This window comes from Watersipora subatra, chromosome 3, assembly GCF_963576615.1.
Source record: "Watersipora subatra chromosome 3, tzWatSuba1.1, whole genome shotgun sequence".
In the NCBI taxonomy this organism is placed as follows: Eukaryota; Metazoa; Bryozoa; class Gymnolaemata; order Cheilostomatida; family Watersiporidae; genus Watersipora; species Watersipora subatra.
Genome location: NC_088710.1, coordinates 45,301,227 through 45,315,488, shown reverse-complemented (window position 1 = coordinate 45,315,488; position 14,262 = coordinate 45,301,227). Strand labels below are relative to the sequence as shown.

Here is a 14,262-nt window from a genome sequence, read left to right as displayed (position 1 = left end):
CTGGTTTTGTAGCAGTGTCATGGTGAAAGGTAAAATTATCCTTTTCAGTGTCTCATAGAATACCAAGTGATCGCCTTTGGGGAAGCGGATCAGAAGATAGGTCAAGACTAGCAATGGCACGGGCGCACTCACTTCTTGGAAGTTGTGACATCACTTCGCGACTGTTGGACGCTATTTTGTGAAGTCTTAACTGGCCGGCAGCACATAGTTCACGTGTCTCATGAATGAGAGAAACTACTTCAGCCTCATTGAAGACACTTGTGAGACCGTCATCAACATAAAAGTTGTGGTGAACAAATTGATGAGATGCAGAATGGCCAGACAATAATGAATTATATTGATCGGCGAGAAATCGAAGTCCATATGTTGCGCAAGTGGGTGAAGATCTAGCCCCGAAAAGATGCACTGTCATTTTGAAAGTAGCTAGATTTCCATCACAATCATACCAAATAAACCGTAAATAGTCTTGGTGCTCTGGTTTCACCTTGAATTGGTGAAACATCCGTTCTATATCACCCATGAAGGCTACAGGGTTCAAACGAAATCTAAGAAGAATGCCTTGAAGATCATTCATGTGATCGGGTCCTTGTAGTAGAAAGTCATTTAAACTGATTCCTCCCACTTTAGCAGCGCAATCAAACACAACGCGAATACGGTCAGGCTTGCGAGGATGAAAGACACCGAAATGAGGAATATACCAAGAGTTGGTAGTGTCGTCGGTTGCCAGAACTGCTTCCCCTTTTTTGATGATGTCAGACATAAATTCATGGTATTGCAGTTTATATATGGCATCTTTTTTGAACTTTTTTTCAAGAAGATGAAATCTGTGCATTGCAGTGGTTTTTGTGTCAATGCTGAGCGGTTTAGCCTTAAATGGTAATGGCATTGTTATGTAACCCTGCTTATCTTTATGAATTTGCTCTTTCATAATTTTTAGGAATTTGAGATCATCGATTGACATTGTCTTTATCTCATCAGCGTGATTTGTTTGAAAGTCAGAACTAAGAACTTTTAGTATTTGTTGTTCGAATTTATCTGTGTTGGGGAAGTCAGGGGTTTCTGTTTTGATTTTAAAAGAGATACATTTTCTAGTCGTTGGCTGTTGTACTGCCAAGTTTACTATTGTCCCAGATTGAATGGTATGACCGCAACTGTTGTAGCTGTGTGCAGAGTTTGTGGCGTTTCCCATCAAGATCCAACCCAAGTCAGTGAGACGAGCAAAGGGCTCATGGTCTTCTCTACTGATTTCTTGTCTAGATATAAACACATGTGGAAGATTGTTTCCAATCAACAATCCGAGCTCGAGGCTGGCTGCTTTTTGAGCAGAGATGAACTGAGAGGCAAGATGTTGTAAGTATGGCCAGTTTTGCACTGATGTGGCATTGGGTATCTCTTCTGAGTTGAAAGGTATTTTGCTTGTGCTTATGCACGGTGGAAGTCTACTTGCTCTGCTCTGATGGTAGCCACGAACCAGCAGTCCTGAGGCCGCTTGGCGCATTGAATCAGTGCCCTCAGTATCAGTAAGTGTACTAATTTTCATAACTGCATCACAGGTCTGTACATTGAGCTTGTCAAGGGTATTTTGAGTGATGAAGGTTCGATTTGAACCGGAGTCTAGCAAGGCAAACACCAGAACTTCTTTTTCAGGATTATCTTTGGTTGAAATATACACTGGTATTGTCCATGACATGATATTAGCTGGTCTGGTGTCGGAACAGTTTAGGGCTGTTGCTGATTTCTCACTGTCTGTTTGTATTACTTCTATAGGAGTCTTACTTTTGCTGTCTTTATCTTTTACGTAGTATTCATGAAATACTGTGAGGTGTTGTTGGTTGCAATTTTTCTTTATGCATTTCTCTGGAGACCGACAATCAGTCATTCGGTGTCTAGGCTTAGAACATGCAAAACATAAGTTATGGCTCATGAAAAACCTTTCGATTTCGGAGTGTATTTGCTTACCAAGCTTGAAACAAGTACCCGTCGTATGATTGTTCATGTTGCAGTTCAAGCATGGGTATTTGTTTTGTTTCAGACCATTGGCATTGTAACTATTGTGAGACTTACCGTCAGCTGTGGTTGCTGTCGAAAAAGACATGATTTTGTTGCTTTTGTCGCTTTTACCTTTTACTGACTTATCTGTTTTTCCAAAGTCTTGATACGCTTTAGTCAATGTGTTGTTTAATGTGTCAGATTCATGAACTAGAAAGTCGATGAATTCTTGGAGTGGTGGAAACTTGCTCAATTTCTTCTCCAGTTTTGTGGCCTTTGCTGTCCATCTGTGAGCAATATGTAATGGAAGTTTTTGTATCAGCCGCTTGTTTACAGATTTAGAACCAAGGTTCAAATCACTATCACATTCTGAACAAACTTCACGAAAGTCAATGAAGTCTTCTAACTGTTCGCCGTCATTTGCTTCAATTTTTTGCCAGCTGAGTAACTTTTCCTCCATGGCTTCCGCCACTATTTCTGGTTTGCCATATTTGGTGTCCAGTTTCTTCCAGGCAAGCTTCCATGCACTTTCTGTTTTTCTATAGCTGAGGCCCTCTATTTTTTGCCAGGCCTTGCCTGTAACATATTGCTGCAGTTTGAGCTATTTTTTGCCTGGTGTACATGAACTGAAATCAAAGGTTTCGAAAAAGGAGGCCTTCCACTGCTGATACTTAAGTGTCTCACCCTTAAATATGGGTGGTTCATCAGGACGCTGGCAAACCGTGTTGATTGCTTCAGCAAGAGCAACAGGATCAAAGACTGTAGTAGGGGTACTAGAAATCGTCATAGGAGAACTATCTGGGGAAGCTCTTGGAAGGCGCAGTGGTGTGATCACCTCATTGGCAGGCCGTTGTGATGTTTGTCGGAATAACTCATTTGAGTCTTTTAGCTGTGTTTGTCCTGAATTTAACTTATTGGTGACAGGAGGGCGCAACAATGACTCATTGTTATCTTCCAATTCTTCTGCTATTGCTTGTGCGTAAATCTGCTCACGTTGGCGCTCAGCTTCTAACCCTGCTTTTAATTTAGCTTGTGCTATCAGACTTTTATTCCTTTGAACTTGTGTCTGAAGTTGGAGGCTTTCCTCCTCAAGTTGTTGAGATTCTATCTCGGCTTGTAGCTGGGCTTGTTTAGTTGCAGCAGCAGCTTTTGCCTCGGCCTGCATGATTTTGAGTGACTGAGAAAGTCTGCTCGAGCCTGATTTACTAGACCTGGATTGTCTAGAGGAAAGAAAGGATGAATTTTTGGATTTTATGCTTTCTATGTCTGGCTCAGCGTGCTTGGTTCTTGTTACCAACTTATTCATACGAATTTCTAACTGGTCGATAACCTTCCTGTTATCAGCAAGCACGCAATCTATTTCTACAATGTCTTCCTTGTCAGGTTGTAAGTCGCTTTCATGAGCTTCTTTGTATGCACTATGCAGTTTTGTGATATTAACTGCACCTAATGTGATTTCTCCATGCATGCTGTTAAGCTGTTCATAGGAAAGTTCAATAGAGTTATCTCGCAAGTCATTTAATGTAGCTTTGTGACTTACACTGAGATTTTCAATAGTTGCTTGTAACTCAGACTTAATTGACTGTATTTTTAGTCTTGGTGAAAACCTCCTACTGATAGATTCTTCACTGTGAGCAGAAGCGAGTTCTTCGCTATCAGACATGATTTAGTTTAGGAGAAAAAGCTTGGAACTCAACTCGTATTGATTTAACCCAATGAATTCGAGGACACAACTCCAAGAAGGTGGCAACGTGATCTGCACTATGGTCAAACCTGTCAGAATTTTCAGCTGAAAATTGTTCTATTTTTTAACTTGTTTATAGCTATCTTACTAAAAAAATGCCAAAATTTTTAAGACAATGCACTAGGTTTAATTACAGTAGTTTTTACTGACAGCAATCAATACAGGATTAGTTTTGAAATTCATACCACAAATTTTCTCTGCAAGAAATCAATTGAGACTATCACCCTTGTATGATTCACTGCCCAATGACCAGAATCTGCACTAGTAGAATTGCTTAATTGCTAACGCACACTATTTAGGGAACAATTCAACTAGCTGCGTAAAAGGATTTATAAATCATTAAAAAACAAAACACAAAACAAAGTCAATTGCTGTTGTTTAAAGAAAAAAGAAAAGGTAATGCGACTTATCAAGTTGGAAGTCAAGATGTCTCTGGCTGCGTGGCTCTAGCTGCTCGACTCTGGCTCCTTGGCATCACTTTTCCTTTGTAAATCAACGGAGTTTCACCTGGGCTGCTGGAGGCGAAATTAATGTTCATTGATATATATATATATGTATATATATATGTATATCCTATATACGTCTGGCAGTCCGATTTCACTTCCGTTAGTGTGTGCAAGTTTCACTGTAGCGAATCCCCTGGTTCGTAGTTATATTGTCACATACAGGTGATGAGGCATAGTGTATATTCTATTAAAAGTTTATTATATATGCTTGTCAACACCGTGAAACTACAATAAAACAATAACTCGATTGTCGATAAAGGTTATTGAAAGTATGCTAATTATACAGGTAGCCATCTGCAAAGCCATTTAGAAACATATAAAATAAAACACATAAAATGAAAAATATAATATTTACCTTAATAACACATCCAGGAGATTGCTAAATAGTATGTGATTCTCCTTCTGTTTAACTCTTGATTATATGTGTATGCGATAGATATTGGTGTAATGATGAAACTTAATACAGATAAAAGAAAGTATCAGCATCAAAAAATGAGGCTTAAAAACTACATGTTGTTGGCTCAAAGGCTGACAAAACAATGACACCTAATCAAGCTGTATGGCACTGTGGCAAGTCAGACAGACCACACAAGACCATTAGACCACCCAAGATCAACTGGCATTCGCTCTGGGCAGGAACAGTGAATCACACAGGGTGACTAGATATTGCAGTGCACTATCAAATTAGGAAATTTAACAGACAGCAGAACTTTACATCATGTTTATTTAGAAACAAGAAAATATACATTAAGTTTCACTCTACACCAAACTAATAAAAGTAAATTTCTAGAGACTTAAAACATAATCACCCCTTTTGTTCTCTGAAAGTTGACTCTTCCACTTAATCTGCTAACACGTCTGTCTGCCATGATGAAGCTGTATTGAAAGAGTGAAGTATATGGGTGAATATGCCTGTTTATACATGTATATGGGTTGAGAGTTAGCCTTGGTGTCTAAGAGTGGAACTATATGCTTCAACTCTTCAGATCAGAGTATTGTAATTTTTGGAGGTTCCTGTTGTATTCTATCAGCGGAGATTTCAAAATGTGTAATCTCCAATTATAATGGTAGAACTGATATAGATCGATGTCAGATACAAAGCTTGCTATCGCATGACACAAGTTATCATAGTCTGTATTCAGTTTGTAATCTTTAGGCGATTATCTGAGATTTCCTTATGCCAAGTTCTCCTGGTCATGGTAGTACAATGGGTAGGCTGGAACTAGCAATGGGTTTGTAATGGTGATCTTCTCATCTTCAGAATTTGTATATGTTGTTTCCGTGAGGATCTGTTAAGAAAGTTGGTGCAGTTTGTTATTCTTTCCATGGCTATCTGTACATGGCTGATTCTAGATATAACAATACATATAGGAGCATTTAGGCCCACTAACAGCTAATCTCAAGCCCAAATGATAATAGTTTAATGATTTCAGACAAAAGAAAAACAACAACTGTAATGCAAAAGACATAATTATGATATTAAACATACAATCAATAGGACACTTACAACAATAACACAATTATGGGTCTACTATGACAGATACACGCAATCCTTCAATTATAGATACATATAACTAGTTTTCTATCTGGCAAATTAGATTATTAAAATGTTGTTAAAAGTTTTTTTTGCATTGATTTATCATAAATAGGGAGTAACATAGATTTTCTATTTTTTTATCGAATTTTCTGTAACACTATTGAAGCCACTATCTGAATCATTGGCCATCATTGGCATTTCTAGTGTAACTTTTACGACAGATTGTCCTTCAGGGAACACTGATAACATGAGAGTTGTCTCCTCATCATAGACTTTTATTTTTATAGTATTTAACAGAAAAGCAACTACAATTTGCATTTATAATTTTATTGTTTTGTATAAGTTTATTATTAAAATAATAATTTATTATTACCCTTATTATTACAAAGGTAATAAAAAGGACCACACTCTTTTATTTATTGATACTCATTAAAATATGACAATAATAAAAATATTAACGTACAAACAAAAATCTAATTAATTCTACAAACTTTTAAGCTTTCCAGTTTTATTAAAAAAAACACATTTGCGTTGCATTGGATGCTTATTGAAACGGTACATGAATTAATCACGTCGCCAAACCAAAACATTGGCAAATCTGATATGTTGTTTGACCGTATTACGCGTACGGACCATTAATTTTGAGTGAGTGAGTTTGTTTTTGATTATCTTTTTTCTGTAAGTGTTCACAAATAACCGTGTTTACTGTCATACTCGATTGCTTCCACCTTCACGCAAACATATTTAAAACAACTACAGTAATTTCCTTTCCAGCATGTATTTCTTCAAGGATTTAGTTGAGTTGCTGGAATAAGGGTCAGATCAGATCAGATAAAAATTTTCCGCAAAATACCCTCCAATGGAGGTAAAAAACAAAATAGCGGAACTCAACTTAAAAGAGCAAGCTAGCTATTCAACCTCGGCACGGGGTTGACAGAAAATGGAATTAATTTGGGTAGCAGAGTTTTTAAGTGTAATTTTATCAGGTTACAGTAATCAAAGTAAAACTCATCAAACCTTGCAACATTGTGTAAAAATAACGTAACACGCAATAATATGTTGTAAATAAGAGTATATGTAGGCTACTATGATACAGTCTACGGACTCTACGGCAAATATCAAATGAATGTTGTAAATTAAAAATAAATAGAGAATAGTTACAACAATCAATTGTTTAGATAATAGATTGTTGAAAATAGTTTTAGATACACTAAAAATTAAAAGCTTAGGGTAGAGCAATATTGCTCTATTGCTACAATTATAATTATTATTTAATAATCTAGATAATGGTCTCTCATTCATTTGCTACATGCAGACTCTTTCATTTATCTCGTATTTAATATAGCACAATAATTACCTAAATAAATAATAAATTACTTACAACTGAAACGTTTAAAGAAAACGTGGTATCATCACTAGCGCTAGTCCAATTAGTAGTGTCCATCATATCTATAATATGATTATAATAATATTGTAAAAAATAGATGCTGTTGTTAGTAAGTTGATAAAGTATATTTATTAAATACTCAATAAATTAATGAAATTACCAGACTAGTGCAACTACTTATCCAGTGAGAGAACATCTTGTCTACAAACCACAACACTGAGAACAATTAGACCATTGAGTCCTGAGTAATAAATTTAGACAATAGCGTAGGATAAGGCTTGATGCTTGAATGAGATTTAGTTACATTCGTTTGCATGACGATCAATATAGCAAAACAAAACTTGTTGCCAGTGCACAGGCAAGCCATAAAACTATACTATATCATTGTGTGGTACATGAATAATAACACTACATATTATCGACAAATAAAACATGATATCGAGGTTTATGAAAATGTCAAACGTGTGCGACTGGCATTACTGCACTGCGCTTATGATTGTCTGATTGATTTGATCAGTTATCACTTTCCAACAAAGAATTTCCGTTAACACAGTAATAAATTACTAATCATAGAGATACTGAGAGTAATAATAAAAAGAAGCATTGACTCGAGTCTCTTTGCTTATTGAAAATGGAGAATCAAATCATTTCGTCTATGATGACAGTGAAGAATCAATTCAATTCTTACTAGTAGGATGCACCAAGTCATTTCAATTCTACAGTAAGTAAAAGATATCAGTAATTGATTCATTTGTAAATTAAAGATTGACTTTGCAACAACATTCACATTACAGTTACGTATCAAAAGATTCACCATGTTTTACTCTGCTGTGTTGTAGGTGCAGAATATGTGGAAATGTGATTACAAGCTCTTAAAAGCTCAAAAGTGAACAGTTAGTCGTGGCCATCACGAAACTGTCGTAGATTAGAATCCTTTTCCAAAACTGCTCATATGGGACGTAATTGAACAAGATGGCTTTTGTTTACACTTTCATGCAATTTCATTCGTCAAAATATTTTCACGAATATACTTCACGCATTCAATAAAACCATATCGACTGTCCTTATGCGTCTATTTCGTCATCATTTTAATGCTGTCACTTTGAGCACTGATATCTCAAAACCTACCACAAAAATTTGTTTAATTTTTTAATCTTAGCTACAACGATTGCATATCATCCTCTGATAAACATGACGAGCCTGTTGGTCACCGGAGATACTCGAAAAATGCCACCGAAATTGTTCGCACGTTTGGCAAGAAGTTCTGGGTCACATGATCAGATTACGACTAGATGATCAGACCAAACCGAAACAAAACTGTAAAGTAGCAAGCATCTATATTTGGTAAGGGGTCTTCGGTAAAACCCGAAGTGTTTGTCATAAACTAGTCCTGCGAGAAGTTTTATAGTTTTTATTGGCCTTTCAATTCACTTGAGAACATCACGTGTCAAAACAATAACCAAATCATTTGACTACGTCAGAGAAATAAATTGATTCCAATCTACGGCGGTTTTGTGATGGCGGCGATTAACTGTTCGTTTTTTATCTTTTAAGAGCTTGTAATCACTTTTCCAAATGTTTTGCATCTACAACACAGCAAAGTAAGACATGGTGAATCTTTTGATACTAAATAACTGTAATGTAAATTTTGTTGCAAGTCAACCTTTAAGGCTTGCTCGAGCAAGCATATTTACTCGAGTGCACATCTCTATCGTGCCGTTCCTATCTATTTAACCATAGTTATACTAGATGCTTAAGCTTTTCAAGAGGCCAGTTAGCCACAATTAACATTAAATATATGATAGTAGAAATATATAACTATTAAATATTATTAGCAAATAGCTTGTAACTTTATTTATACAAACAAAGTGTTGCTGCCCATAATATGTGAACCTATCAGAAAGTGCATGAGATTTTACATACTTTTTATAGTCAAAACGTAGTCAAAACTATAAAAGTTTATGCGTAGTCAAAACTTCCAATTTTGCGAACTTAGACAAACAAATTGTGAATATGCTGTACTTGTTTTAATGCTGCACAGGTAAAAGATACAATGAAAAAAAGATCATTATGCAGGTGGAAGAGCAGAGCATGGCATTACTTGGTTGTAAATTGTATAATGATTACATGTATATAATAATTATTATAAAATAATTGTCTACTTGTGCCAGTCTTGTACACTTTTCAGTATCTTATGGTTAGGCCATGAATTGGTTGATACTTGGAATAAATTCTAGGCTTTTATTTAAACCAAAACCTATGTGTTTTGATCATAAATCAAGAAGACAATGTCTTGATCAAGATCTCTTGTTTCATATTAAGTGGTACATACTACAAGTGTTTTAGGTAACAAGTATTAAATATTTTATCTGTATCGAATTTATAGTTTGACAATAAAAGCTATCAGCTCTTACATTACCAATCATAGAACTATCAACTATATACTAATATAGCATAGTTAATAGATCTGTGTTACTAGTATAAAATATAATAATATCATATATTTACTATTACAGTCTGATAGATGATATTCACGGCCTCAAAAATGGTACCGTTTCGGAGATGGACCGTAACATTGCTATTAATTTATTCAGTCATGTCTCTTGACAATGTGACCTCTACATCTGTCGATCCAGAAACATCAGCTAACTCGACTACAGCAGTTACGACAGAAAATTCACAAAACACAGAAAAATTTGCTTCAACAACAAAACCTGTAGTAACAACAACCTTGCTTGTAACCAAACAGAAACAATCCACCAGTTTGGCTCCACCAGTGATTGCGACGACCATTGCGAACCGCAATGAATCATCTTCAAACAAGACAGGAATGTTTGATGGTGCAGTTTACCCTGTTCCAGGTCATGATGAAGCTAACTTCAGCATGTACGTTCGGGCATTTGCTGTGGTTGTAGGAGTCGGCAGTTTAATCGTCGTATATCTCATGGTCAAGACTATCAGGTGAGTTTGCTCTTGCTTACCACAATGAGCATACAGTGCTGAGTTTTACCTTAAAACTGTCATCGGCTTATTTTATTTGGATAATAGATAAGTCAGCAACACCTGGTTTTATTAAGATAATAGGAAGTCGGCAACACTTGGTTTTATTAGGATAATAGGGAAGTCAGCAACATTTGGTTTTATTAGGATAATAGGGAAGTCAGCAACACTTGGTTTTATTAAGATAATAGGGAAGTCAGCAACACTTGGTTTTATTAGGATAATAGGAAAGTCGGCAACACCTGGTTTTATTAGGATAATAGATACTCGAATTTAATTTTTCATCTGGAAATCCAAAGGAGATATAATTCATGTCTGTTAGTAGTGAATGATAATGGTCTTATCTGAAACTTGCATTATTCAGAGAAAGTTGTTTGGAATGAAGCTAGACATCTATGGAAAAGAAGTTTTATTTAGCATGTAATGTACCATTTGGTAAGAAGCGATCTTCAGTGTGACCTTTAAAAATAAAAAAGCTCTTCAGCTGTTTGGGGAGCTAGTTTTTATGTTATTGAGGGAATAAAGCTTGCAGAAATTAAAGTTGCTTGGTATATTTTAATCAATTGCTCTTATAAACCGTCAAAGCCTATGCATTATCAATACAGACTTCTACTCACATTTCTGTAAACTTTCTAAGTTTCCTAAACCCTTACCTCGTCTATTTTGGGTAATTGACATATGTTGTGAGTCTGTATCACCATCTCTACCTCTAAATTCACATAAGTGGAAGTTTCCACTTGTGTGCCTCTAGTGTAAAATAACTATCAACCATTTTACTGATTATTCTGTTGATAATTTGGATTTTTATGTGTTTTTATATAATGCCTTTTGGTCGCTATAGCTAATTACATGTACTTAAAATATTTATCATTGTTTTTTGACTCTGAAACAAATTAATCAATGTACCATATATTCTCATAAGAATCTTTTCTCCAACATGTAATCGTTTTGACATACAGTAGATGCAACTATAACGCAAACCTCCTCAAACTTAAACTCCACATAACCTAAATAATTTATGTAAAGTTCTTCCTTTGTATAACGTAAAAAGTTCCATATAATTGAAGGGTCAAAGGGGTGAGTTTGGAAAGATCTTGGAATGGATTAGGCAATTTACATGTATTTTACTGTTCGTATAACGTAAAATCCCTATAGGTATAATGTAAACGTTGTCGGAATGGGTTATTTACATTGTGGGAGTGTCAACTGTATATGCACAAAGATAATATTGGAGTGGATTTTCTTTGAGTATTGTGGATTGATTGTAGGCCTATAGGTGGTTTAGTGACTTCTGTGATGTGCAAAATAAATTTGATGTTTTTATGGCCGCTTACACTTCTTGAATAAAGATAACGTTGGATATTTCCTCTACAATGCTGTTCAATTAATGGATGATTCTGATAATGCTATTTATTTACTAAGCTTTCATAATTATCTTCAAATACTTATGTCTTCATGCAGAAGCCCTCGTGTCTTATGATGTTTTTATTAGCGCCCAGACAATTTTTATATACAGATACAAACACCATCTAAAAGCCTGGTAGCAAGTGTTCGATTGTAAAATTGGCTGCAATTTTCAGATTTTGCTATTACAGTCAAACATGGACAACTCGAACTTCACGGGACTGAGCGAAAGTGTTCGAATTATCAGAGCGTTCAAGTTATCAGAGCACTGTCACAAGTCCATGTATTTACTTATTTATTAGTAGATACATGTACATATACAAACTATAATATAAATCAAAAGCACAAATGGCTTGTTTCAAATTAAATGCTTCTAATGTAAAGTTTAAAACGTTTTTATCAAAAAGTATAGAGATTTTTCTATCACTTGAGATCGGTTTGTTGTTTGATGTGATGTTATTGCCAGGACGTTTTTTAGATTGACATTAGCAAAACTTGATCGTTGTTGAAATGCTCAAAAGAAAAGACATCTTTTTCTTTTGAGCGTTTTACCCACGATCAATTTTGCCGATTTTTCTTGAAGTTTATGCAAAGATTACCTCACTTTACCTTGCTTCCGAAGGGCGATCGCTAAGCGGATGTTTGGTATAAATCAAATTTCACCAAACCTTTAGAAAAGTCGTTAACAAAAATATTTTGCCGATGGTGGTAATAACGACGCCTATGAATTACGAAAAGTTGAGGTTTACCTCTATGACTTGGAATAAAGTGATTTTCTAAAGCGATAACAACCGTTTCGGTAGCCGTTGGGCAAAAAACAGTTCGAGTTAACAGTGTTGAGTTCGAGTTATCTATAGCAATTTATACATTTATAGCATTTTACGTGGGAACGGACCAAAGAAACCGTTCGAATTAACCATGTGTTCGAGCTATCCGTGGGCGAGTTATCCATGTTTGACTGTATTTTGTTTAAATCTACAAACTGCTCGGTATTTTTGAAAGAAATTAAAACTTTTTCTTTGGCAGCTCGATATTTCACCATTCCTGTCTAGAAATATTAAATTTTTATATTGCATACATTTTCGCCATCTCACATCGAATTTTGTTGCGCAGAGGTCGACGCAGGAAGAGCAACTCTCGAAGGTACGGAGTCCTAGATGAACAGTCGATGGAGCTCCATGCAGTGGCCAATGATGAAGATGAAGAAGACCTTTTCGACCAATCACGGCGTCGATTAATATAAACTGGTTTGAACTGGTTATCTCTCTCTCTCTCATGTTTCACATTGGCTATTTTCTATTTTTAATTGCATTCTACTATCTCCTTGCAATAATCACTAAAATATTGTTTGTTTTGTATTTTTAAGTGTTATTACAACACTTGAGCTCTTTGTAACTATGATCTTCCTGCGTACAGCTGACAGATGTTGGTATGCACTGCCTCTGATAGCTCCGGCACCCCTCACACTGTCTATCTTTCAGCTCAGCTGTTTTTGCTGTTATAAAACAAACAAATCTATGCTCTAGTCATGCTATTTTATTTTTGCTCTGAATGCTTATATGCAGTTCTATTATGTATTGAATAATCACTCATGGCAATATACAAGCTGAGGCTGGTTTTTAGTATTGATTGCGTCAGCTAACACTCAGCTGATGTTTGTTTATGATATATTGACTCATCTTCCATGCTGATTTCATTTGCATGGCGATTAAAGGTCGATCAGAGTGAGTAAAGGTCTCTCATCGCTGTAGCAGTAATGTATATTTATCTACATGTACTAGTTGATCAGATAACCTACTAGTGTAGCTGTCCCTAGTGTGAGCAAGCTCTCTAAGATGGACTATGATGTCTACTTAGGTAGAGGCTGTGCGTGTTTTATGAGAGCATTTTTACACAAACAATGTCTCTGTGATCTTGGCTGGACATGTCTGAATCTAGTGGTAAGGGAACCTTGACAACTGGAGGCATGTCCAGTTGCAGAGAGCTATTTAAGGTTGGATGCTATTCCTGGCACCATCAGTGACCTTTTTAGAAAATAGGACTCCAACAACCTGTTGTTTGCAGGTCAATGGTTCAGACCACTAGGTCACAACTGCTCTCTGTACTGGTCCTTTTTACCAATAAATTGTGATGAGTAACAAGCAGATATATGTAGTCCTGTTTCTACTGGCACCACATAGGAAACAACCTATCAGCAGATGTTTTCGAGGTCATTTTATTGAGGTTATGGCATTTACAATTTAGCATCATTGGGTTTTTATGCGTTTGCTTTTATGCAAAAATACGCTATATAATAAAAAACAATTATGATTAGGTTTTATTGTATGAAATTTACATCAATGGCCATTATATAAGTGTCATATAACACGTATGCAATATTGAATGCAAGCTGCATGTCGCTCATAACAGTCGAAGTCTTCAAATATGTTGCCCTTTTTCATTCTTATAAAAATGATCGTTGTTGGAAAACATACTTTAAGGACTCAAATATTCATTTTATACATTTCTGTGCGTTGCTAAATGCATATGGAGTGATTTCTACTGATACGCTATCCCACTCCTCATACACTAGTTCTCTCTCATACCAAATTGTAATCATTGTAGATTGAAATACATTTGACAAATGGTTTTGTTTTTCCCTATCGCAACTTTTTAACTGGAAACTGCAAATGACAATCGTCTTCTTATGGATACG

At 35.8% G+C, this 14,262-nt stretch overlaps 2 protein-coding genes and 1 long non-coding RNA gene across 6 annotated transcripts in view; 2 read left to right on the top strand and 1 right to left on the bottom strand.

Moving 5' to 3' along the window:
• Positions 1–14,262, top strand: part of LOC137391756 (tyrosine-protein kinase Src42A-like) — a 216,268-nt gene that overhangs the window by 164,504 nt on the left and 37,502 nt on the right. The window lies entirely within an intron of this gene.
• On the bottom strand, positions 53–1,540 carry LOC137390645 (uncharacterized). The gene has a single exon (XM_068076971.1). It carries the CDS (start codon positions 1,538–1,540, stop codon positions 53–55), a length of 1,488 nt encoding a protein of 495 aa, XP_067933072.1.
• LOC137391309 (uncharacterized) lies at positions 6,282–13,215 on the top strand. Of its 4 annotated transcripts, none has more exons than XR_010978113.1 (3): positions 6,282–6,421; positions 9,680–10,124; positions 12,681–13,215. It is a non-coding gene; the product is annotated as an uncharacterized lncRNA (long non-coding RNA). The 4 variants fall into 4 exon arrangements; XR_010978115.1 differs by having other exon boundaries at positions 6,360–6,425; XR_010978114.1 differs by having other exon boundaries at positions 6,391–6,454.

Excerpts from the sequence above, each read along its gene's own strand:
- LOC137390645 (XM_068076971.1), bottom strand. The coding sequence starts at position 1,540 with ATGAAAATTAGTACACTTACTGATACTGAGGGCACTGATTCAATGCGC.